The 25,922-nt window shown below is 35.2% G+C and overlaps 1 protein-coding gene across 2 annotated transcripts; it reads left to right on the plus strand.

The window, feature by feature from the left end:
• The first annotated feature begins 12,440 nt into the window (after positions 1–12,440).
• Positions 12,441–24,634, plus strand: LOC113298775 (DNA repair protein RAD5A-like). 2 transcript variants are annotated; one of them, XM_026547599.1, is made up of 22 exons: positions 12,441–13,238; positions 13,574–13,707; positions 13,792–13,927; positions 14,485–14,538; positions 14,609–14,758; positions 14,857–15,008; positions 15,104–15,188; positions 15,293–15,562; positions 15,683–15,829; positions 15,941–16,093; positions 16,224–16,291; positions 16,430–16,552; positions 16,634–16,733; positions 16,864–16,976; positions 17,334–17,612; positions 17,738–17,938; positions 18,351–18,444; positions 18,540–18,611; positions 18,746–18,844; positions 18,943–19,911; positions 23,282–23,394; positions 24,250–24,634. In XM_026547599.1, the coding sequence occupies exons 1-20, from the start codon at positions 12,669–12,671 to the stop codon at positions 19,063–19,065; spliced, it is 3,123 nt and encodes a 1,040-aa protein (XP_026403384.1). In that variant the 5' UTR covers positions 12,441–12,668; the 3' UTR covers positions 19,066–19,911; positions 23,282–23,394; positions 24,250–24,634. The 2 variants fall into 2 exon arrangements, with proteins under 2 accessions (XP_026403384.1, XP_026403385.1); XM_026547600.1 differs by lacking the exons at positions 18,351–18,444; positions 18,540–18,611; positions 18,746–18,844; ... (1 more) ...; positions 23,282–23,394; positions 24,250–24,634 and having other exon boundaries at positions 17,334–17,608; positions 17,738–17,875.
• Positions 24,635–25,922: the final 1,288 nt, after the last annotated feature.

The following is a 25,922-nucleotide window of genomic DNA, read 5'->3' on the forward strand; positions in this document are numbered from 1 at the left end:
AATTCATAAATCAGACTCAACAAGCAATCTTGTGATAAAAAGAGTTTTCAGAGAAGGAAAAAGGAATGTGGGGTTACGGAACCTTTATACACTAAAAGGATTCACGTACTCACAACCCTAAAGAAGGCAGAATTGTCGATATTAACCTTCTTTTTATTGATTAAACAGAGTAAACCCCTTTCAATATCAATTTAGATATGAAAAGATGGAAGGATTCCAAACCGGCAAACGCAAGATGAAAAAAAGAACCATTTTTTTCTTTCTTTAAAGCCTGAAGTGTGCAAACTCTTGTCTCTTGAACCAGGCATATGAGACAAGATGAAAAACCAACACAATTAAGTTGTGCTGGGGTAAACAATAATCTGTCCACCAAAAGGTCTAAAACCTTCTTGAACAGAATTCTTAGAACCCTGTTTCTCAGACTGTTTAGATCGTATTTTTTTCTCTAGTGGTCTAATTTTTTCTTTGGAAATTAACTTCTTTAGGAAAGAGAAGAGATTACATACCTCAGACGACTTCTCAAAAGTTTGAGCTTGTTTGCTAATTGATTTGATCTTTGTTAAAGTTTATTGACATATATTATCTTATGTTTGTACTTGAAACATTTGGAAAGTTCATGACCATTTAGAGTACAATGAGAACGTGTCGATATGGAGGATGGTTCAGACGCCATAGCTGTGCAGGCTGCTAGAAAAAACGGTAGAACCTGGAAAAATAGAATTTCCAGTAGACAAGGAGACATCCATTTTATCCTCCAAAGTGGTTGAAGTTTCTCCCGGAAAAATATCGAGGTTGATGTACGTATTGCTACAATTATCAAAATCAATATTTTCACCGAGGAGTGCAACACTTGATTTTTCGTTTTCATTAGAATCATAGTGATCAGAAATTTCATCAAGACCTTTGTTTCCAGTGTATTTTCTACGAATCGGACACTCATTTGCAAAATAACCAAAATCTTTACACTTGAAGCACTGTGGCATATCCTCGTCATCAGTATCGTCAGTATTCCTGTTTTTAGGAGGAACACGATTATGAGGTTTAACTGACGACTTAGGATTATATCTAGTGAACCATTTACTTCTATTCAAAATAAGATCTCTAAACTGTCTTGTGATCAAAGAACTTGTCAAGATATTCATCTGATGAATCAGTCTCAGAAGGATCATCTCCAGAGATGCCAACACATTTACTTTTGTCAAGTAATTTTGTGTTCTTTTGTGCTTTGAAAGCAAAATCCTTTCTAGATTTGGATGTATGCTCATGATCAAAGATAATCAACTTCCCAACCAGAGTATTTTTGGATAAGGTATTAAGATTATTTCCTTCAACGATGGCATGCTTCTTAGAATCGTATGTGGCTGACAACGATATGAGAACTTGGTTAAAGCGAAAGCTTACCAACACATATTTCGAGAAATATGTAAGCGAGTTAAACTCAACTCGAAATATCAAATTTGTATAATTGAAGTTTATATAGCTATATGACTTTTGTCTCAAATAGGAGATAAAGTAGGTAGACTTTTGAGTGATAGATGAGTTCAAGTCTCCACATATTTGTTGATGAAGTTCCAAAAGCTCCCCTTAGTAGTTCTTCGTCTTCAATCAATGAACATCGTGAAGTCTAATGCTCAACCACACTTCCTATCCTAATCCGAGACTTAGCTATAAGTAGACTAGAAATCAAGACTTATAGTTTTGGAAACTAAACTTGACAACAAGCTTGAGATAACAACACTTGCGAGTTCGACCGAGCAGTGCTCTAACGCTTAGCTTGAGACCTGGATTGAGGACTTCTAGTTAGAACTCTGAAACCTAGAGAGTCTAATACTTATACAAAAACTTATGTAATAACACAAAAAATAAAATCCAGCACTTACCAAAGATAGGCACCGACCTTATATAAAAAAGATTTCCAAGATAAGTCTGGCGATATTCAAAAATAAAATTTTGATTCCTATGTACATTAATTCGAGAATTAGCTATAAGTAGACTAGAAATCAAGACTTATAGTTTTGGCAACTAAACTTGACAACAAGCTTGAGATAGAAACACTAGCGAGTTCGACCGAGCAGTGCTCTAACGCTTAGCTTGAGACCTGGATTGAGGATGTGTCTTCTAGTTAGAACTCTGAAACCTCGAGAGTCTAATACTTATACAAAAACTTATGTAATAACACAAAAAATAAAATCCAGCACTTACCAAAGATAGGCACCAACCTTATATAGAAAAGATTTCCAAGATAAGTCTGGCGATATTCAAAAATAAAATTTTGATTCCTATGTGCATATTTTAATTCCTTCCACAATGAATATTATGCAACCTTAATTTTTTTCAAATTCTAATAAGAAAAATAAAAAACAGTTCAATAATTGAATGTGTGGATACCATTGGAAGCTCAGAAAGAGAATAAGAAATCTTCTATAGAAGTAAGTTTAAACATTCAATACTTGACACAACATTGTACAAAAGTACATTGTTCGATGAGTGATTATGATTACCTTGTTTACACAATAATCATATGATCCTTTAATAGTTTTGTGATCGGATTTTAGAAACTACATAGTAGATTCTCAAAATATTTGTGTATTTTTTCTTTATATTGAACAAGAGATTCTAACGGGATTAAAAATGCTCAGTTACTTGTGCTTCCTCACATAATATTTGATCAGGCATTTAGTAAGGATGCAATACCAACACGTCTAGTTAATGTTGGGTGAGATATAATTCTCTCGCCAAGATTTACTTGGATAATATTGTCATCCTTGAAGGAATTTTCATGAACCCTTATACAACTTTTGTGAGAATGAGATTCAACTTTCAGACCATGATGGTTAGGTGCCAGATTTTTGAAATTATATGTTTGTACCTGTCTCGGTGGATTATTTTTTTCTGAATCCTAAGGTTATTGCTCAGTAACGTAATAAGATGTTCAAACTTTGAAATTTTAAACTCCAGATCTAAATAAGATGTCAAAACCCAAAAAAGAGTGAGTCTCAAGAGATTTGGTAATTTGTTGCTTTAGTTCTTTAAGGAGTTCTCCTTTAATATATTTGATCAATTTTTGAGTTCTTTAACCATTGTGTAAGTTTTTCATATTTTGAAGTATTTTTATTTACTTCCTTACATAGAGCAATTTTTTGTTCCAAATAATCAGTAAGATTAATTTGCAAACTGAGCATGAAATGACGAGGGTACCAAGTACAACACAATGTTTTCGATATCAACTTATATGATACACACCTTGCGTGATCTAATATAGACAAAGACTGTCAAGAACATCGCAACAACAAGATGTACACTTGGTATATAGTATAAGTTCGGATCCAACCAACTATGGGATCAAACCAAGTGTTACGTACTTACATACAAGTGTATTTACTTCAATTATATAGACAAGCTAAATAATGCAGAAGTAAAGTAAATAACACAACACAAGATTTTGTTAACGAGGAAACTACAAATGCAGAAAACCCCCACGACGTAGACTGGTTTTGAATACTCTCATAATTAAGCCGCTATACAAAGACTACTACCAACTTCGTATAGTTGAGACCAAGTAAACTAACTCCAAATTACATAGTTCCTTCAGTATCCATGCGTCTGCTACCAATCTGGTCAACGCACGCGAATTATAGGATTACACTATCTTAAGTTGCTTCACCCGTTGTGAAAACTTCTATCACTCAACTCCTTTGGATCGTATGCTGAAACAACAACGGACTAATCTGTATTCGATAACCATTCTAAATCTCAAGAAATAAACCAGATATGTATGTTGAGTCATACAAAGGCTCTTCCTTCTAAACTAATAAACTTCTTTATGTCGTTTCAGATAAACTAAGATTTAGATTATCAATATAGTCAAATCTTAGCTCAACCTATCAGATTCGTATCCTGAAGAGAACCATCGAATGATAGATCATCGATTTATAAACATGTTACAAGATATCTATCAAGATAAACAAGTTATGTTGGATCCCAACCAATCAAGTGTGCACGAAGTATATCACAAAGATTATAAACCAATAAGAAATCTTTTTTTGTCTTTAAACCTTCGGCCTTAAATGTACATGCACAATAACATCATTCCCTTATGATCAATCATGCACATAACGTAATCGGTTAACAATGGATATTCACAAGCCTATCTGCAGATCTAAAAACATGTATGAACTCTGTCGATCCTTGAGCTAGTTCGAGTGAACTTATATCATAAGATAATGATCACGAAATAAATAAATCAGTGAATATAAAGGTTCAACTACCGTTAGTCAATCGAAAACTAAAATAACAATACGATTTTAGTTTCCCATCAACGGTACTTCTATACGATTCGTGATCCCACTAAAATCTTTAAAGAGCGGATGTAAGAGATTTCACATAATTGGGTTATTTTTCTCTCCAAGATGGTATTACGAATATACCCAGTCAGCTATCACATTGACTACCAAATCAAGTGCGTGTGTCGGGATAAGTTTGTAAGAAGAACAAACTTCATTATTTATAGACTAAGGTAGTTCGTACACCAATTAATTTCCATAACCTAAAATATCAAAAGATATGCAGTAAATTCCAAGTTTCGGTTTTGTATAATTCCAACTAATATACTAAAATATCTCATGGATGATAACTCATTAGCTAGCATACAAGTATATTTTACTAATATATTCTCCAAAGATATGTTTTACTTACTGGGAGAGTAAATACATAAATTCAAAAATCCCAATAAAAGATTCTCAAATATTTCAGTTTGGGATCTCATCTTAAGTATCAATGAATATATTTGAAAAAAATAAATAAGATGTCAACATATGTTCAAGATGCTCATAATGTCTATATTGTCAAATTTTATAGATAAAAACTCATACTCCGAAATTTATGTAAACCCTAAAGTTTATACGGAAACTGGAAATACAATTTTTATTAGGTTTCAATCCTGCTAGAGATCCCAAGTAGGAATTGGACCACCAGATCCCTTTTGATCCCTTTCAACTACGAAACAATTTTCACAAGTCTACTTACTTAAACTCATGTAGCTAAACATAGTTTTCTAGGCATGAAATCAACTCAACATCACAAAATCTAGTAACAAATTACAGAGATAGTGTTATGTCGCATGTATGAAGTTTAAAAGATAAATGCTATACTTCGTATTCTCATATACCAAAGTTGTAATATATTCTTCCTTGACAATTTGATAATAATGTAATGATCAAATCATAAATACTAGAGATTCATATACTCCCTCTGTTTCTGAAAAATAGGCTTGTTTCCTTATTTGGATATGTCAAAAAATAGGCTTGTTTCCATATATGGAAAGTCAAATGTTATGATTTTACTAGTATACCCATAGAGGGGACCACTTCTCTCCCTCCCTTTTCTCTCTTAATACAAAAAGGGGACCACTTATTTTTATCATTTTTCTAATATCAAATGAGCGGGGACCAAATGATAGATCAGGAAAAAACATGAAAAAGTGGCTACAATGATTAGTCTTCTTAATTTTTGTGAAAACCAAACAAGCCTATTTTTTAGAAACGGAGGGAGTATATAACTTTGCATGTTATGTTTTCAATATAAACGATTTGAAAGCAACATAAAAAACAAAGAGGAAACAAATCAAGTTTTGTATTACTAATCTCAAACATAATGAAGATGTGTTAGTTAATGCCGGTACGTCTTCAGGTTCTTCAGAGTAACACGAGCTTGTATCAACATTTCTAGACTTCTTAGTGTAACCTAACAAAGTTGACTATACTAATCTAATCAAGCAATTCAAGTTTTGGAACTAAAATATGAGCAATGTTTGGTGGGTTCAACCAAGCTGGATCTTGTGGATACATTATCTAAATTAGACAATATAGTAGGAACCGAAGAGTCTCTACCAGCATTGCTTGGAATCGGCCCCAAAACAGATTCTGAAAAAGATATTTGCAACCTTAGTTTGGACATGCCATTCCTTTATCATGAGATTTAGACTCATTCAATGATTTATCATAGATCCTCTGTACTTGACTTAGATTTGGAAGAGGTATTTGGTCGTTTGCCAATAGCTAACTCAGAGAGAGTATTTTCAAAACCTTGCAATACGTTGATTGAGTATTTTCTCGGTTTTTGTTTACCTTTATTTTGACTCATTGTCTCGATAGGTTGGATCGCATCAAACACATATTGTTGGATCTTAGCGTGTTTTCCTGCACTTGTACTAATTGAAATGATGAGGATACCGAGTAAACCTCAATATTATCGTATTAACCTACTATAGACACACCTTATGTAATCTTACAGAAACAATAACTGCTAAAAGATTACTTCAACGAGATGTAACCTGGTATATATCTTAAGTTCGATATCGAACCAATCTATGGGATTGTATCACTTTGATTAATGTACAAGTGTTATTACTTTACTATAACTATACATTAATTATAATGTATAAAGTGAAGTAACGACACACACAAGATTTTGTTAACGAGAAAAATTGCAAGGAAGAAAAACCTCGGGACCTAATCCAGTTTTGAATACTCTCATAATTAAGCCGGTATACAAATTGACTACCAGAAACTTCGTGGATATAGTTGAGACTAAGTAAATTACTCCTAGTTGATCAGGTTCGTCAATATCCCCGTGCCTACAACCAATCTGGTCAACGCACATGAATCCCAATACAGAGTCTGCTATCTCAAGTTGTTTCACCTGCTGCGAGAACTTCTGATGTCAACTTCTTTGGATCGTAACTCAAAACAATAAAGGCTAACATGTTCCAGTAACCAAATCACTTGTCAATCTCCTAATTGCGGCAATGGTCAGAGATAAGGTTGAGTATAAAGGATATTCCGTTTATTCAATATAAACTCTATTGGTCAAAGACTGAACCAATACAAAAGATTATAGAAATAATTTAACTCGACGAACAAGCTCTATTCAAGCAACTCTACGAGGATAAGCAACTTGACAATTTGTTTGATCTTTACAACAAGTTTGATGTATATCGAAATAAACTGCTTGTTTGTATCCCAAATAATCAAATGTGCAAGAACTAACACAAAGATCAGAAACCGAAAAAAAAAGTCTTCAATCTTCAAAGTAACCGCTGCACAACAAATTTGATTCCACTATTGGTCAACATGCACTAAATGAAGTCTGTTAACATTGATTGATCAACAGTTCTATCTACAGATCCCGAATCACGAGATCCGTAATAGTAAAATCCTCAAACAAACTTGAGTGGCCTTATATATCATAAGAGAAGGACCATAAAATAACCAAGTTTGATCTATCAAAAATAACTATGCCGTTAGTTCTTCATCAAATTAATTAATTGGAAAATAAAAAAATAATACGGTTTAGTTTCTCATCAAGAGTGCTACTAAAAGCTTTTTGATCTCAAAGAGGACTTTAAACGAAGGCAACATAATATGCTTAACAAAATTAGATTTCTTTTATCTCCTGACAGGTCGGCTTCCCACACGATCAATCAAGATGTATGTCAAGGGATGAGTTTGTAAGAATACAAGCTTCACTATTTATAATGTTATGACCAAGAATTGATTGGAAGATAAGGTATTATGAATTCTGAAAGTCCTTAAAATATGCAAAGAATTTTTATTTTTGAGTTTGACAAATACCAACCGCATCCCAACTATTAAACCGATGTCACTTATAGTTGAAAACTAACATCAACTAGCATATATCCATGTACTTTATTAATATCGTAACTAGAGATATGCAAACCTCTGGGATGTGATAAGTATATAATTGCGATATCTAAAAAGATATTGAAAAATCGGTTTCAGGGTCATGCCCTTGAGTATCCAAGGAAGATATTTGAATATTACGATATTAGAGTTTAATACATGTTCAAATCACTATGTCGAAATTTATGAACATTCCCAGTCTAATCAATATACACATCGATGTCTATACAAACCCTAATATAGTAGAAAAATCAAAAACGTAAGACTTGGTCAGATACACGAGGATCGGTCCTAACTTAGATCCTTGCTAGGGAACGGTCCAGACTGAGATCCTTAGGATCAGTCCTAATTGAGTTCCTTGCATGTGATCGGTTATTTGAATATATCCTTATTAGGGGTCGATTATAATAGATCCTTGAATCACTTTTCAACTATAAAACAAGTTTCGCAAGTCTACTTCCTTAAATTATGTGATTAAACATTATTCAAAGATATGGATTCATCTAAAAGTTCAACACACGTAATAATAATTAATTATCAATTAGTGCAATATCGGTAATATAGATATCCTCAAGTTGTGAAAACAACTAGTATATAATTCCTTAATTCTTTAATCACAATATAATGACCAAGTCACCAATACTAAAGGCATTTGTATGTTATGTTTGCCATAAATACTAAGTTGAAATGAAAATGATAGAAATGGAACAAGTCAAGTATGTAGTTATTAACCTCGAGTCAAAGAACGATGTCTTTGTTATTGCCGACACGTCATCGGGATCATCTTGATTAATAAGAGAAAGTTTCAACATTTTTATGTTCCTAGTCTAACCTAACGAAGTTGACTTTGGTTTTCAAATCAAGAGACTCTGAATTTTGGAACTAAATCTGGCAACCAAACTTGGCATACCAACGCTTGGTGGGTTTATCCGAGCAATGCTCTAACAATTCAGTTAAACTTTTAAAGGGTATTTTCATTTATGAGTTGTTACAATGTTTATTTATTTATTTTCAAAATCAAATTCCTACATGGTTTCGGTAAGGTTGTATTTCTCTAACTCTTTTTGTTCTTGATCTTGGTGTTCGACATTTATTTGTGATTTTTTGCTATGATCTATATGTTTTCTTTGAAATCCCTTTTGTTTTGGTTCTATTCATGTTAGTAGTCTGATGATCTTGTTTTCGGTCTAAACAAATTCTGTTTTTTGGTTAACTTAGTCTCGCTTTTTATGATATTTAACATTTAGTAGGTTTTTGTACTTGTAGCCTCTATTATTGTGTGAGGCGGTTTAGCATGTAATAGTTTGGATGATATGGGTCGTGTCGGGTCATGAATAACATAATTTTCAGTTTAGGTACCCATTGAATTTGTTTTTGAGTTGTTTTAACCATTTTGTGTTTCTTAACCGGCCATATTTTAGCTTTTCCTCTTTGGAGTTTGCAATTCTCGATTTCCTGGTCTCTTTTTTACTCCGAAATCTTTTCACTCTTTGTTGCTTGTTAGGATAGATTTTTAAATATATTGGTAGAAAAGTCATATGTGGTTTAAAAATCACTTATATTGTTGCCAATGATAAAAATTCAAAACAATCTTTGCTTATTATACCATTCGAATCCTCATATTTTTTTAATGCTTCAATATTTTACTTTCTTATATCATTGTGTTTCTTCAAAATCTGGCTATTTAGTAATTCAATTAGTATATCCTTTATATTTCCTTTCCTTAGATTTTTTTAGCTTCTGTCATAGTTATATTTACATCTCAATTAACGTTTTTTTTTTTGTATTTTGTTCGAGTTAAAGTTTATCTTTCCAATTATATAAGAAATTATAGACTAATGAAAAACAACATGATGTTTAAATCATTGTTGCATATATATTAATTTGTTTTGGTTTTATAAACTGGACCACGATTGTTTTTATCCTTTTTATGATACAACATTTACCTTACACATCTTCAATTGAGAAGAAGACTAAAACTTTTTTTAAATCACTAAGAAAGCCCTTTATCCCGTATAAGCCATTGTCACACTTATATTAATCTTGATGGAAGGATTCGGGACAAAGTAGTTAAAATCTTTCCTCGGATCATATACGGGTGGGAATAAGAAGCGGGGAACGACCAGCTTGGTTGAAAAACTCGCCAATACTCGGTTAATACTAGGAAAAGGCATTAGAGACCTAGAGTCCCTTTTATCATATATATTGTTACTAACATGACTTATATGTAATTAAATTGAAAATTTAAACATCACCTCTATAACTTCATATGCATGCAACAAAACCTTATTCATACCCTCTTTTTAAAAATCCAGCAAGCACATAAAAGACAATATCTACTTGACCAAATTGACTACAATAACAACATCAGACGGCTCAAACAACTCGTTTTATTTAAAAAAAAACTAAAATTCTGACTACTCGTCTTTGTTAATCTTTGTGATTCAGATCCGATGATAAATGGAAGATCGAATCAACAGAGGTACTAATAGCGAGGCTGTTTTTTGACTGCTTTGCTCCAGACCACATCGTGATAATTGTATCGCGAGCAAAAACACCTGTCTTCCAAAACCTTTTTGTGGAGGAATACATATTTCCAGCACTAGAACACGGTTTATTGGGTACCAAGGGAATAGGAAGAAGTAATATTCAAACCAAGGTATGTTTGCTTTATTATTTATCAGTATCACTCTAGTGGTGATTCTTTTCATTCACCTTTTTGGTGATTCTTTTCATTCACCTTTTTGGTGATTCATTTTTCATCCTTGTGATTATTTTTTGTCTTCATATTGTGGTAATTATTTTTTTATTTGTTAAAAAAACTATTCGTTCTTCATTAGTGCTTGATTGGGTATGCTTTCAACTCCTAAATTTTGTTATGATTTGAATAAGATTAAACTTAATTTTGGGGTTCAAAGCAAGGTTGATTTCCTATAAGAAAATATTATACACAACTATATACAACATCTTACCGTGGTTCATCTTCAAGTTTGCCAATGGGAAGATATATGGGCTAAACATTATATTTCATTTTTCAAACACATCATGGATATTTTATTTCTCGATTGCAATTGTTGATTTTCTCCTCAAATTTTATATCTCAATTGCCGAGATCATTATCGCAACGGTTATATCACAGTCAGTTGCGTGCACTCAAGTCACATCCCGACTCTCAAAGAAACACTCGTGATGGCCACAAGTTCAGCCGTTACTCGTGCCGGAAATCCTATAATCTCTCCATATCCCATAGTTGCTTGATTGTCTCAAATTGTGAACTGTCCATGTTCTTTCCATTTCTTTTTTCATGACCAATATACCCGAGCCCCTCTAGAACCATAGGACTTGGTATGATACCGTCACTTAGAGACAAGAGCAAAACTAAACCTAATTTATGTAGGTTTAATCTTTGGATTTTGAAGTCCTTTATTTCCGATTATCAAACGAGAAAGTTTAAAACAGTAGCTCATTATCTCGCAAACCTTGTTGTTCAACAAAATGTTCACTATTTGTGGAAATCTTCTCTAACCCCCTTCTACAACTCTTTTCCTGTTGCTGAAGGTTTTTTTCATAATGTTTACTTCTTTGTTTTTTTTAAGCAGGCATAACTGTTTTTTTTATGTTTTTTTGTATTGTAATCTTCCATTATATTATTAATATATAATATATGAAACTTTCTATAAAGAAAATAATTATAAATTTTATTTCCCAGGTGGTGTTTTAGATGTAATTTCATTTAATTCCTCAAATGAAAATTGTGTTTACACAGTTCGTGTGACAAACTTTACCTAATCAATACAATGTCGACTTAATATGGAAAAAAAAAAAGGAAAGCAACCTACTGGGGAGGAGAAAAAAAGTAAGATGAAATTTTGATTTGTCTTTTTTTACTTTAGGTTTTAAAAGGCTGAACTTGTCCTTTTTCTTTCCAATCAAATTGGTCTTCTAACCGTAGATAATATTGTTTTAATCTTTCTGGGATGAAAAACACGAGCACAAAGTTTATTTCGATAAAGAACGAGGAAAACTTTATATTTCGGATCTTAAATCGAGGTCGTTTCTGTATATTAATAACACTACTAAACCTAAGGTGTTTCTGGGTCACGTTGTAAATCTCATCTTAGTTACATGTTCTTTTATGTTTGAGAAGTGTATTTGGTAATCAAAATCGGTACATGACAAAAAAACGACAACAAAAGCGCATGTACTGATGTAGGCTCCAAATACATATATCATGAGTGTAATGTAACCCGATAAGGTGGTGATTTTTCCTTTTATTGATAGAGAATTGATGGTGATGAATTTCGAAGTATCAATGAGTTTTGGATTCAGGTTACTGAATTATCTCCGACAACCCAACAATTATACCGATATTTCTGCAATGACATCAAAAACAATCAACATTGTTAATAGGGTGTCAGATTACTGGGGAATATATCAAAACTCACATAAGACAGAAGATTTTTTAGTCTGTCTTAGATGTATGTGGATACCCTTTCCAATAAACTGGTACCCCATTAACAGTCATGAATAACAATGTTGCGGAATAATCGGTATCGAAAGGCTCCAAGGTTACGGTGCATAATGGCAATATCGTATAGAAAATGTGTGCTGTTAGCGAAAAGTGATGTACGCAGGTCTGCTTTATCGTTGGCCGCTCCACCGTGGCAGCGCTTATCTAGTTTACCGGTGATCAGGTTGTTTATTTATTCGCAATATCTGATCCACATATAAATAGAAGTTACCCGCTAATTTTTTCAACGAAGTTCCCTCTTTGGCGCGGTGGTTTTGAATTCATCAGCCAGGACATCTTTAATTTGGATCTATTAGGGTTTAAGGTTTCGCTTATTTCTCCCGCTGGTCTTACATTGCAGATATTTAGTTCTGAAAACTCTCATTCATTAATCTGATTTGATGTCTCGATTTTTATAATCTGAAAATTTAGGGTTACAGAAATCTAGGGTTTAACAAATGGGAAACAGCAAGGTCACAGAAGAATTAATGATGACAGTACGATCTGTTATCGGTGAAGGTTTTTCAGATATGGATATCATCCGGGCTCTTCATATGGCAAAGAATGATGTAACGGCTGCGATTAATATAATCTTTGATGTGCCTGATTTTAGTAACAACAAAGAGAGAGTAGAGAACGGGAAGAATCCTGAAACATCGATGCGCAGTTCAAATGAGGAGATTAGAACTACTAATGTTGTGGTGAAACCTAATTTGTTAGAAACTGATGTGATTGGAAACCCTAATTTGTTTCCTGTGAGCAGAAATGTCAGGGATTCTCAAGTAGGTGAGAAATTGAAGTTTGGTGATGGAAGTGAATGGTGGTTAATTGGTAGTACTGAACTTGCTGGGTTATCTACATGTAAAGGAAGAAAACTCAAAGTAGGGGAGGAAGTAGAGTTTTCTTTTCCTTTCAAGAAACCGAGTTCCCCTTCCTCCTCTTCGACAAGTAAGGTTTTCGGTAAAGGAAAACAAACAGCTTCTGCTTGCTCAGAGATTGTAAGGTTTTCAACAAAAGATTCAGGAGAGGTTTGGTTTTCAATCTTTCTCTTTGTTTTAGTCATTGTTATCCATTGGTGATTTAGTTGTGTAAGACCACTTCTTAGTCCCATTAATGTTAGTGGCGTCTTTATTTTAAATCTTAGAGTTATTATGGATCTAGAGTCTTCGGTCTTATTGTGTTGATGATTTCAACTAGTGGGAGTGGCAGTGATATAATCTTGAGTCTTTACCCTTGTTGACTCTTGCTATCTATTTAACTGTACCTCTTTACTAAATTGAGCTATTACAACATGTGATCGTTAGTATTACCATGGGTTGTAAATTTGTTTTGAACTAGTAAATGGGGGATGTTCATGTTGTAGATTGGTCGGATTCCGAATGAGTGGGCCCGTTGTCTCTTTCCATTAGTGAAAGATAAGAAGGTTCGGATCGAGGGACGCTGTAAATTTTCTCCGGATGTTCTTGCCATCATGGACTCTATTCTTTTGTCAGTCAGGTAACTAAGGTTGTAAATCATTATGGTTATTAGTGTGGGGTAATACTCAGAATTAATAAATATTTTTTTATCTCTATTTGTCAGTGTGTACATCAACGGTTCAATGTTCCGTAAGTGCCACCAGACTTCACTCAAGGCAACCCGCACTTCTGCGGAGGAATCGGTTGTTCATCCTCTTCCAAATTTGTTTAGGTTGCTTGGGTTAACCCCTTTTAAAAAGGTAAGCTTTTTCATTTTCCCATGTGCTTTCCGAATGTGTTTTTGTCTCATTTGCTTTATACCGGTTTAAGTTTCATTTGACTTTATTTTAAATATTCCAAGTCGACTTTGACTTGGTTAAGCCCAAACTATTAGCCAACTACGTGTTTTATCCGATTTTTTCAGTAATCAGTTTATCTATATGCTCTGCATCACCTTCATCGAGTTGAAACATCCTTGATTTGGGATCTCATACACTCTAATTAGTTATTGTGATACAGAGATGAGCTGGCTGTCCAGATTCAAACTTATAGTCTAAAAACATGTGTACGTGAAACATTCCTTTCTGAACCTTCTGAGGTTCACTCTGTGAAAGAAGGTTGATTTATCCTGATAAAAACACTTTATGCTTTAATAATCCATCACACAGAGAACATGGTTGATTTTTTCCTCTGTAAAGGAGGCTGCTCATATTTATTGTTGAAGCTGACGAAGGATGCTACTCACTAATTTATTTCCTTTCATTTTCCCCTTGCATTCTCTACTTCGTAACTGATTCTTGTCCTCATTTATGATTAGGCAGAGCTCACTCCCGAGGATCTTTATACTAGAAAGCGACCATTAAACTTGAAGGTATAAACAACACTCTTTATTTTTTGATTTTATCTGGACTCGATTGTAATCAATATCAGTACTCAAGCAGGATAGTTCTGGATCACAAACATCAATATTAAACAGTGACAAATCTAAGAAGCCATCTCCCCAAGGAAGTGAAGATGAAAATGAGCATGTATCTGTTTCAGATTCAGATTTGGATAATATCGTTGGGACAGGGGACAGCTCTCAGCTAGAGGTATTATCATGGACAAAATACTTCTACTTTTCTATCATGAAAATTCACATGCATTTGAATACTAGAAAGTAATGTTCCTTGCTTGTTTCTCAACGTAGGAAACAGATCCCCCAACTACCCTTCAGTGTGATCTGCGGTCCTACCAGAAACAAGCTCTTCGTTGGATGATCCAGCTGGAAAAGGGGGGATGTGTAGAGAAGGCCTCTACCACCCTCCACCCATGTTGGGATGCTTATCGTCTTGCAGACAAGTATATTGAAATGCTAAACGTGCTTTGCATTCTATCCTTTGTGCTCCCGCAGTAGAGTCCATAACATGCTTTATTTCATTATTTGTAACTTGTAGGAGGGAGCTTGTTGTCTATTTGAATTCGTTTTCAGGTGATGCTACAACAGAATTTCCCAGCACTCTACAAATGTCAAGAGGAGGTGTATGTGCCATGACTCTATTTATTTCCGCAAATTATAATAATTTTATCTTTTAGTTGTGTTTAGGTACTAATTGCCAAGTTTTGTCTTGATCATCCACTTTCAGATCTTGGCAGATGCTATGGGTCTTGGGAAGACCATTATGACTATAGCACTGCTTCTTGCTCACCCAGGGAGAGGTGGATTATCTAATGGCCACCTCACAGTCCAGGATTCTGGTGAAACAAATGAAAGCAGTTTGTCGGATCAATCTCCAAGTTCTACACAGAAAGTTAAAAAGTTCTCTGGTTTTGATAAACTCATGAAACCCAAGGAATCCCTTGTTAGTGGTGGGAGTTTGATTGTTTGCCCCATGACCCTTCTAGGGCAGTGGAAGGTGAGAAGTTGACTCTTTTATCTCTGAACAGTTATATTTTTCTAGTTATCTTTTTGTTTGTCCCATCTTTGTTTGTTTAAAATCTTGCTGCGATTTAATACGTGTCATGCTGTTGAACAGGCAGAAATCGAGACTCATAGCAAATCTGGATCTTTGTCTATTTATGTTCATTATGGACAAAGTAGACCAAAAGATGCAAAGCTACTGGCGCAGAATGATGTTGTCCTTACTACTTACGGCGTATTAGCTTCAGAGTTTTCAGCCGAGGCATCCTCAAATGCTTAATCTTGTTTTTAAGTTCACTTACTTGTGCACTTACAATACGATTTTTTTTGAAAGAACTCTTATTTTCAAACATCTGTTTCTTACTTATACCAGGGTGAAGAAAATGGTGGATTATATTCAGTCCGGTGGTTCAGAATTGTGCTTGATGAAGCTCATACGATAAAATCTTCTAAGAGCCAAGTTTCTGTTTCGGCATCTGCTTTAACTGCTGATTGTCGGTGGTGTCTTACTGGAACTCCTATCCAGGTGATCTTTCAAAGTAATGTTGTTGCGTGGTGTTGGATTATTTATCAGGATAAAGCAAAATTTTATACCTTGGGGTCACATATCTCTGTTTTCTACCTTTTTTTTCTTCTTACTGCTATATCTATGGCAGAATAACTTAGAGGATATCTACAGCCTTCTTCGGTTCTTGAGGGTAGAACCTTGGGGTACCTGGGGAATGTAAGTCCTGATACTTTTTCTTGAGTAAGTTACATTCTGCTGCTTTCAAGTTCTAGGATGCAGGTGTGTCCCATGTTATCTTCAGTTTTCAAGTTCCTGTCGATATTTACTTGTTTGTGTGTTTCTCTTATATATTAGATGGAACAAATTGGTTCAAAAGCCCTATGAGGAGGGTGATGAACGAGGATTGAAGTTGGTCCAATCCATTCTAAGACCAATCATGTTGAGGAGAACAAAGTCCAGCACAGACAGAGAGGGAAAGTAAGAGAACAAGTTATATATCTATTACCCTTTTATGTCCTTTGTAACTTGCTTTCTTGCTAATTCTTGTATCTGTTGTAGGCCGATTCTTGTTCTCCCTCCAGCAGATGTTCAGGTGATCTACTGTGAACTCACAGCAGCTGAAAAGGATTTTTATGATGCTTTATTTAAAAGATCAAAGGTGTGTATATTGTTCAAGCATAAGAACTGTCTACCAAAAACATATTGTTGATGGTAGAACTGTAGGTGTTTGTTATTTTATATTGTCAGTTGCTAAATTTTGTCAAATCTTGAATCGATTTCCCTTGCAGGTGAAGTTTGACCAGTTTGTTGAGCAAGGGCGGGTTCTGCATAATTATGCATCCATTTTGGAGTTGCTTTTGCGTCTTCGACAATGTTGTGACCATCCGTTTCTTGTGATGAGGTCTGCTTAAGTTTGAACCATGCTTTAGCTACGCACTTCTGCTTCTAGTATCCAAACACCCTATAATGTGTTCTGTTAGGCAAGGTTAGGTATTCAATGATAATTCTGATAGTTGTGGGAAAGGTAAAGGTTCGCTTCAAATGGCATGGGGGTCAGGATCTGCTAAGGATGAATTTCCTCATGGAGAGTATCATCATTGACTCTAGTGATCAAATGATATGGGACCTAGTTACTGAAGGATAGAAATATAACTTACTGATAATAAATATGAGTGGGCCACGTCATGCTGTCTCTTGATCTGTTTTACCCTTAACCCTGATTATGATATTTAATATGGGTTTTCTTTTGATGATTCAGCCGTGGTGATACTCAAGAATACTCAGATCTAAATAAGCTTGCCAAACGTTTCCTGAGAGGAGGTCAGGATGCAGTACAAGGGGAATCTCCTGATGCACCATCAAGGGCTTATATCCAGGAGGTGGTGGAAGAGCTACGCAAGGGAGACAAAGGAGAGTGTCCAATATGCCTTGAAGCTTTTGAAGATGCTGTGTTGACACCTTGTGCTCATCGATTGTGTCGGGAATGTCTTTTGGCCAGTTGGCGAAACCATACTTCTGGTCTTTGTCCTGTTTGTAGGTATCTTAAGTACTTTTTTACGAATTTTTCTCATGTATTAATAGTGGCCATGCTGAAGCTCCTTTTCTTGTGGTAAACATACTCTCGTGGATAATGTGACAACATCTGTTTGTTAATATACTCAGGAAGACGGTTAACAAGCAAGATCTTATTACAGCTCCAACCGATAGTCGCTTCCAGATCGATATTGAGAAGAATTGGGTGGAATCGTCGAAAGTAGTGATCCTTTTGCGTGAATTGGAAAATCTGCGTGCATCTGGCTCCAAAAGTATTGTTTTTAGTCAGTGGACTTCCTTCTTGGACCTTCTGCAGATTCCTCTTTCTAGGTAGTGGTCTTTGCTGCTTAAAAGTTGGAAAAAGGTTTATCAATTTGTGTTCATTTGTCAAAACAGAAAAAGTAATAGTAATTGTTATTTGTTTTGGTGGTGCTTTGTGTTGACAAATTAACAAAGCATGAAGTTTTTAAGTCTGCAAGTGTAACTAAAAGCATTTTACTGTCATGTGGTGCGACTATTGACTTTGACATTTTTATCTCTCCATTCATTGGTCCCTCGGTACAGCTGGTAATATCTCTGCAAGCTTCCAAGGGAAATGACTGTTAATCTTGATAATAGATGTGGTATATTTCTTATGGACACCTTTTGGAACTTAGGTCGCACCTACCTGCATACTGCATCTTGCACTTAATTATATTTGAGTCTGTTATTTCTCATTTTGTTGCGATCTTTTTGTTTGCAGGAGTAATATTTCTTTTGTTCGTTTGGATGGGACTCTAAGTCAGCAACAGCGAGAGAAAGTAATAAAGCAGTTTTCAGAGGAAAATGATATAATGGTAGTCTACAAAACCATGGCTAATTTATTTATATATTTTTCAAAAGAAAGTCGCGGTCGAAGTTGCAATTTGAACTTTGGTTATGGTTGCTGCAGGTATTGCTGATGTCTTTGAAGGCTGGTGGAGTTGGAATAAACGTAACAGCAGCCTCAAACGCCTTCGTTTTGGTACGTTCCAATTGTTTTTATCTTTGTTATTATGTTATTATGGCATGTATTGCATCTTTTGGTCCCAATTTCCAGCGTGCTTCTGACTCACATCTGAACCGTGTAACATGTTTTCCGTTTCTCCTTATTTGCAGGATCCTTGGTGGAATCCTGCAGTCGAGGAGCAAGCTGTCATGCGAATTCATCGCATAGGTCAGACCAAAAATGTAACCATCAGACGGTTCATTGTGAAGGTATGTTCTTCATGGTAAACCTTTTGACACATGTGTGGTGTTGTGATCGTGATCACTTGTTGATTTTCGATTAATCTCGCGGATGATATGATGAATAGGGAACGGTTGAGGAAAGAATGGAAGTAGTACAGGCGCGTAAACAGCGTATGATATCTGGTGCTTTAACTGATCAGGAAGTCCGTACTGCTCGTATAGAGGAACTAAAAATGCTTTTCACCTGAAACCATGGATAAACCAAAGTTCATATCTAGATTTTACTTGGTAAATAGGAGGGCACTGTCAGAAATCCTTCCAAGCTTGAGAATTTTTTGTTGTTCTCAGCACCCTTACGGTTCCTTCTAGGAGGCTGAATTTTTAAGAATGCCGCAGAGCAGTAGTGTACAAAATCTATGAGGAGGTTTCTGCTGTATCTTGTGCCAAGCAGTATTAAGAATGATGGAGATTCCCCCATACTGTTGTACCAAAAGAAAATATAAACATACAAAGCCAAGTGGTTTTCACAGCAGAGCAAGTATTACCCATTTTTTATCTTTGACGTTGTACCCTACCTACCACACAAGCTCGTATTGATTTTTATTTTCCGGTAACTTGTCTAGAGTCGAATGATTTTGCCTTCACATTGTGATAAATGTAATAATATGTTGTATAATAACAGAAATTTTGTTTTGGTAATTTGGTAAAGTCTTCACAAAAATTGTCTAATTCCATCTAGTGACTGGTGAGTGGTGACACAATTTTTACAAGAGCGAACGGTTATAGAAGCAAAATCCCTTCCGATAATTTTGGCCTTCATTTTGCTGTTGTCGAAATCCCATTATTATAGTTCACCGGGAATATTTTACCAGCTATTTCTACTAAATCACCGCTCTACCCATGCCAAAACTGGGTAGGTTTCCAACAAAATTCTAAATTTTTAACTCCACTGCGGAGAGAGAGATCGCAGACTGTGAGAGAAGAGGGAGAGATGGCGATGGAGGTGGAGAGAAAAGACGGTGAAGAAGAAGGGAAAAAATCTAGTCCGAAATTATCATGCATAAAATACTTCGATTCCCTCGGATTCTGCTACTGTAAGTCGCTTCCTAAATTCTCCATTTCTTCAGTAAAAACAATATTATGTATGGATTTGTAACCTTTCTTTTCTTTCTGTGGACTTTATTTATCTCCTGACCTAGAAACGTTGTGAAACGAAACTTTTATTAGGTATTCAAAACGTATAATTAGGGCATGAAATTGTTGAAGTACTTAAAGAAACCAACAATAAGTTCAAACATGAGAATCTTGTGGGAATTTAAGTCGAGCCTTCTTCGATTCGACCAATTAGTGAAATGATGGCTGTGCAACTAAATGATGCCATTTTTGTTTAGCGATTTAGTTTGATAAGACTGGCTTCTACTAAAAGTCGAGCAGTTTTTTGCAAACTTGCGTTGAGTAGTCTAAGAGCTTCAGGAACATAGCTTTAGTGGCTGGAGGAGGAGAATCTATTGCTGGGTTCTGTTGTACTTTTGAATTTTGAGGTTTTTTTTACTTAACTTGGTTGGTTAGTGGTCATAGTTGTTTCATCATTTGGTTGATAAAGTTGATTATTAAGTTAGTCAACAACAAAGGTAATTTTGGGGGTCTTGCTTTTTTGGACTACTTCAAGAAACATTTGTTTGCTTCAATAGCGATTTTGGCAGATCCCATATAGGTTTCTATATATGTATTGAAGTTTGAAAGATTTGGATGGTGAATCCACATGAATAGAGGAGTATTCATCCAACAGGTCATCAACAGACCGTTCGTAAACATCATTTGGTGAAGCCTTCCTATATGTCTGATCGTTCACAGGGAGGGTAACTTTGCTGCCGATATTTTGTCTAAAAAGGCAGCAAATATATCTGCTGCCTGGGTTGATAATCCCCCTGATTTTTTGTATTTTCTTTTGGCAAGTGATGTATAGGGACGAGCCTTCCCTAGGTTTGTAAGGCTCATTTAGTTTTTCTGTTAATATAACTCCTCTTACCAAAAAAAATAACAAAAACAGAGGAATATTAGCAATATATTGTACAATGTGGTGTTAGAATGTATAATATGTCAAATAGATGATGCTAGACGTAAGGATTCAATATCTCTACCATGTAAGAAATGAAATTGTATTACTGTACAGATGCTTTTAGTGCATAGCCATGTTACCACTGTGTTCTGTTATACGACTACATCGAGCCGACTCAGTAAAAGGTTTTCACTTTGGAGTCATCTAAAAGAAGGGTAAACCTGGGGCAGCAATGCTTAACTTAATACTAGATTATCGTGAAGGGTACATTGGTATATGGGTTTAAGAGATTTCTCCATCTTTTAAATGTTCGAAGTCACTTCATTTTCAAAGGAGGATTATTTGGGATAAAGATCTTGAGATTGTTGGTGAATCTCATGGAGTTCAGCTTCATACTCTTGTGCTCGTTAAACACATTGGCCTTTCTACTGATGGGCTTTACATATTAAGCGTACTTGCAGGTATGTAGTTTCTTGATAATTACTCTGAATGCTTTTTTTTTATTTGAACTTTGATAGAATATGCTTGATTAGTTGGAACTAGTTTTGCTTACAAAACATGCCTCCCTTTATTTAGATAATAAAAGATTCTCAAGAATTTCATGTTTTAAGCTGGGCGCATTGAGTGAGTGCATGACAATTAGGAGAAACAAAAGAAGAAAACGTTTACTTGTGTGAATTGAAGATAGTGGTTAGTGTTCATGAGGACAATAACATCGATATGGTTGTAGCGGCAGTATTGATCATCGTGATGTTGGTGAGGAATCTTAGAGGTGGGCGTGCTGGTCATGGTTCTGGTGGAGGGCTGGTGATTGTTGGTGAATGAGGTGGTCATAGTTGTAGTAGTTTGAGGACTTCAACGCATAAGGATTTGAGTTTCATAGCGGTGAGATGGAATTGAAAAAACCATGCTGATAAGAATCCGTGAATATGAATTTTCCACTGTTTTACCTCCTTGTCTTAGCTATTAGATACGTTCAATATATATTTCTGCTTCTTGTTGACCTCTAACTTTGCTCGAGTAGGAAATGTTTATTATATATTCTTTCGCTACTTTCTCCATCGGTTTTCAACTTCTATTTCTGTAATCTGCCTTTCAGGTATAACTTACATATTTAGTCCATGCCATTTAATTTTATTTTGCTATTTGTTATGAATCCACGAAATCTACAGAACCAATGATGGCAATGTCAGTTGGTTTAGGACCTATGATCTGCTGATGCATTTGTGCTTCATGCATCTGATGGCAATATCAGCAGAATTAGGACCGCTGATCTGCTGATGCATTTGTGCTTTATGCTTCTACTTACTTCTAGACTTCTAGTCTTTTCTGTTGAGTAAAATCACGATGGATAAATTGTGGATTATAAATGAATTGCGGGAGAAGAACTGCATCCGAAAGCGAGCTAATTGGTTTTATGATTTATCCCCGCCAGAATTTTCTTAAATTAAAATCTCATTGCCGAAGTATTCTTTATTGGCAATGAGACACCTCCATCGATTTTGTCTTTGGTCTATTTTCTCCCGTTAATGTAACATCTTCTTTGAACCTTGCTTTTCTGTATTGGTTAATTTCCAAAGATACCTTGTTCTTGCTCTTAACTACAAACTTATTCTGCGTATTTGGTGATCTACTTCCTAGGTGCTCTGAATTCACTCCTGTAGACATGAGAATGAGAAGAGAGGTGCTAAATAGTTAACAAAATTAATTGACATTCACAACTTCAGTGACTTGGTGTTTAGAAACCCTTTTCGAAGGTGAATAGGACAGTGGGTCTCCCTACCACATAATTGGTACTAGTTGAAAGTTGAAGTTGCTTGTGGTATTCACATTTTTTTTAACATTTATAAGAAACAGAGTCAATGTTGTCATGTTTCATTTATTTTAGTTGATGTAAATATTTGGTTTTAGAAATTTATGTGAAGTAATATCAACATTTTGACATGCATCACTTAGCTTCTTGTTTCCTGTTTGCTTGACAGAGCTCTGAAAGTCCTGTTTCTGGAAGAGAGTGCGATAGAGGACAGTAGATGGCTCCAGAAGGCTGCCCTGCAGAAAATAGCGCGCATGATACTGAACTTGTTTACGAGTTATCTAAACAAGATTGGTATTGAAGACCTTGAACGAACTGCCAGTACTTGCAGTAAAATAGTTTCCGCAGTATTTATTCCAATTCAGATAAGGCGAAATAGGTGTCTTCTTCCAGCTACGCTAGGAAATTAGCATTCGTTAAAACACTGTTGTTTAGCTGCTTATTATAGAGTTGATATCTTTCTACGAGGATAACCATGTTGCATCATTAACATAGTTATTATTTATTAAGTTTTGTTCTATGCTCTGTTGGTGCTAGATGTTAGTATTCACCTACTATTGGATGTTACTGATTTGGTGTTTACATTTTGCAGCTCCTGTTTACCAGATGCAGCAATATTACAGGCTTGGAACTTTTGATAACTGCTTTCAGAAGTGGAATGCTCTTTTTGATTGTCTCAGTCTGAAAACAAAACGAGCTTCTGAGGTAGAGGTTGGTGTTCTTAACGTTCCTATCTTCCCTCTTGTTTTACCCTTATTTATAAAGCATGTATCAAATGCCTGAATATTTATTTGCAGCTACATACACTAGTGGCATTCATGTTATAGTTTTACAAACTAAGCTATAAAGTAGTTGGACTGTGTATTTGGTGTACCAACATTTTACACCGACAACTATAATCATGCTAATGTGCCAGATTCATGTTTAAGCTGTATATATGTTGCAACAGTTCGACATATAGGAAGTTTTTGGCTCGTACCACAGTCAAGTAATGCCTACTGCCTGTTCTATATGTTGTAATAATTCACAGTTTTGGTCCTTGAACATCTACCTCACCTTCTTTTAGAACAGTTTATTTCACATGTATAAAAGGGTGTATTCCTTGTAATTTTAGGTTGTCTATTTGTGTAGGCATAATCCATAACAGTGGGTGCCGTGTATGTTTCTGTGGAGGGTGCTTGGTGCCTCTCTTTTCTTATTCTGATTTAAGTTGCTGAAAGTTAGGACTACCTTAACATGGACACTATTTTCTCACTAGCCTGGCCAAACTTGTGCCACATATTCAAATCTAGATATTGGTTGTTCGCTTCTTATTTTAACCATTTCCTCATCTTTTAGAATTATTATTATCCTTATTCTGATTTCGCATTGAGGCCTATTGGGTAGGTTAAGTCTCTGCTTTAGTCGTTCTTGCAGAAGCGGATTATGTTATCGCTGTCTTCATTTTCTTTTTTCCAGCTTTACAAGTCTCCTGGTAGATTTTGCCCTTGCTTCAACTATAATGTATTTTCTAACATCTCTTGTTAGAAAGTAACAATTTTTGGGTCTTCTAAACTGCAGGAAATCCTAAAAGCCCGAGAAGAATCAAAAACACATATCTGGTCCTTTCGAACAAAAGAAGAGGCTGCAACTCATTGGCAAGAACTCCATGGTCAGATAAATGATGAGCCTTGAGCCTTCATGTTTATTTTTGTAGTGCAGAGGAAAACAACATTCATCAAATATTTATCAGTTCCCTTGCTGTATTATCACACAGATGTATTGTTAATGCACAATTGGGAAGAGAAGTGTTAGGATCTATTCACAAACCAAATTACAGCGGATTCAGTTTTACCTCGTTAATTTAGGTTTGTGTTGGATGTTTTGCGCAGTCAACTAGATGATAAGGAAGAAAACAAATGTGATTTTCATTTTGCATATCTCTACTTTAATCCTCTCTTTTGCAGCTCTCTGTTTCATTTTTTTTTACCTTCTTTTTGTCTAATTGGAAATTCAAACTCAACTGAGGTTTGAAAAACATAAGTTACATAGTCTTGCTGGTTACCTTTTTTTTCACCCTCCTATTTGTATTTTGTGTTCTTTAATGGTGGAAAACTCATTAAATGCTACTTGAGATTTATACGCGGCCCTTCAAAACCCTAGAAAAGAATCCCCCACATGATCCATCACTTGACAATCTCTTTTTTCCCCAGTCCATAATTTTCTTTAATTGCAGTTCCTTCTCCTTTAAGTTGAGTTAATTAAAATTAATAGGAAGTTTAATTATTTGATTTTCTTCCTGAATATAAAATATAAAAAGAGCTCTCTACGTGAGGCTACATGTCGGTAGAAAATGAGACATTTTCTTTTGAAATCAACTGTTCCCATGTGGGTCACATTTCACGCGTGCCTTAGCGATCTTTGATGATGTGGCTAGCATCGACTGATGATGTGGTGTTACTGGCTGGCGTGTGAACCATCTTGAGCTGATGTGGCACCTGATTTTATCTCAGATCCCGCCTCTGACAACGCGTGTTTGTTATTTTTGCTTACCCGGTATCTGATGTTTGGATCTGAATTGATCCCTGATTCAGCACGAGTAAAATGTCAGATTGTTTTTTAGTTTGAGCTAGAACTGATTTGTGATGTTTGGATCTGTTTTTTAGTTTGAGCTAGAACTGATATGTGATGTTTGGATCTGAATTGATTCCTGATTCGGCACGAATAAAATGTCAGATTATTTGTTTTTTAGTTTGAGCCAGATCTGATTTGTGATCCGATCCAGACTTAAGTCTAATTCCTGACTCGTATGCATTTGAGTCGGTGTCGTTAACTCATGGAACCAAGTAACTGACTCGCATATTTTTGAGACAGGTTGGTTAGTATGATTTAGGGCTGTCAATGAGTTCGATTCTTTCAGGATACCAGTGGACTCGAAAACGGACTCGATAAAAAAAAGACGGATCCGGGTATTATCTAGTGGACCCGATAAAGACCATAAATACCTATCGAGTGCCCGTCGGGTATCGAAGAACTATCAATTTTTTTCTTAAAAACTTAACATCTTCTTGTTTTTGACATGAATCCAAACTATTTTTATACAAACTTATTATATTAATGTTGTAAATAAAACTTAAATATAAGAAGAAAATGGAGAAAAAATCAAAAGTCAAAACTAGAAAAATACTTTGAACTTTGCCACAAAAATCAGTAAAAAGATGAAATAAATGGGTAAGCGTAACCGTGGGTACCCA

The sequence above is a fragment of the Papaver somniferum genome, chromosome 7 (assembly GCF_003573695.1).
Source record: "Papaver somniferum cultivar HN1 chromosome 7, ASM357369v1, whole genome shotgun sequence".
NCBI lineage: Eukaryota > Viridiplantae > Streptophyta > Magnoliopsida > Ranunculales > Papaveraceae > Papaver > Papaver somniferum.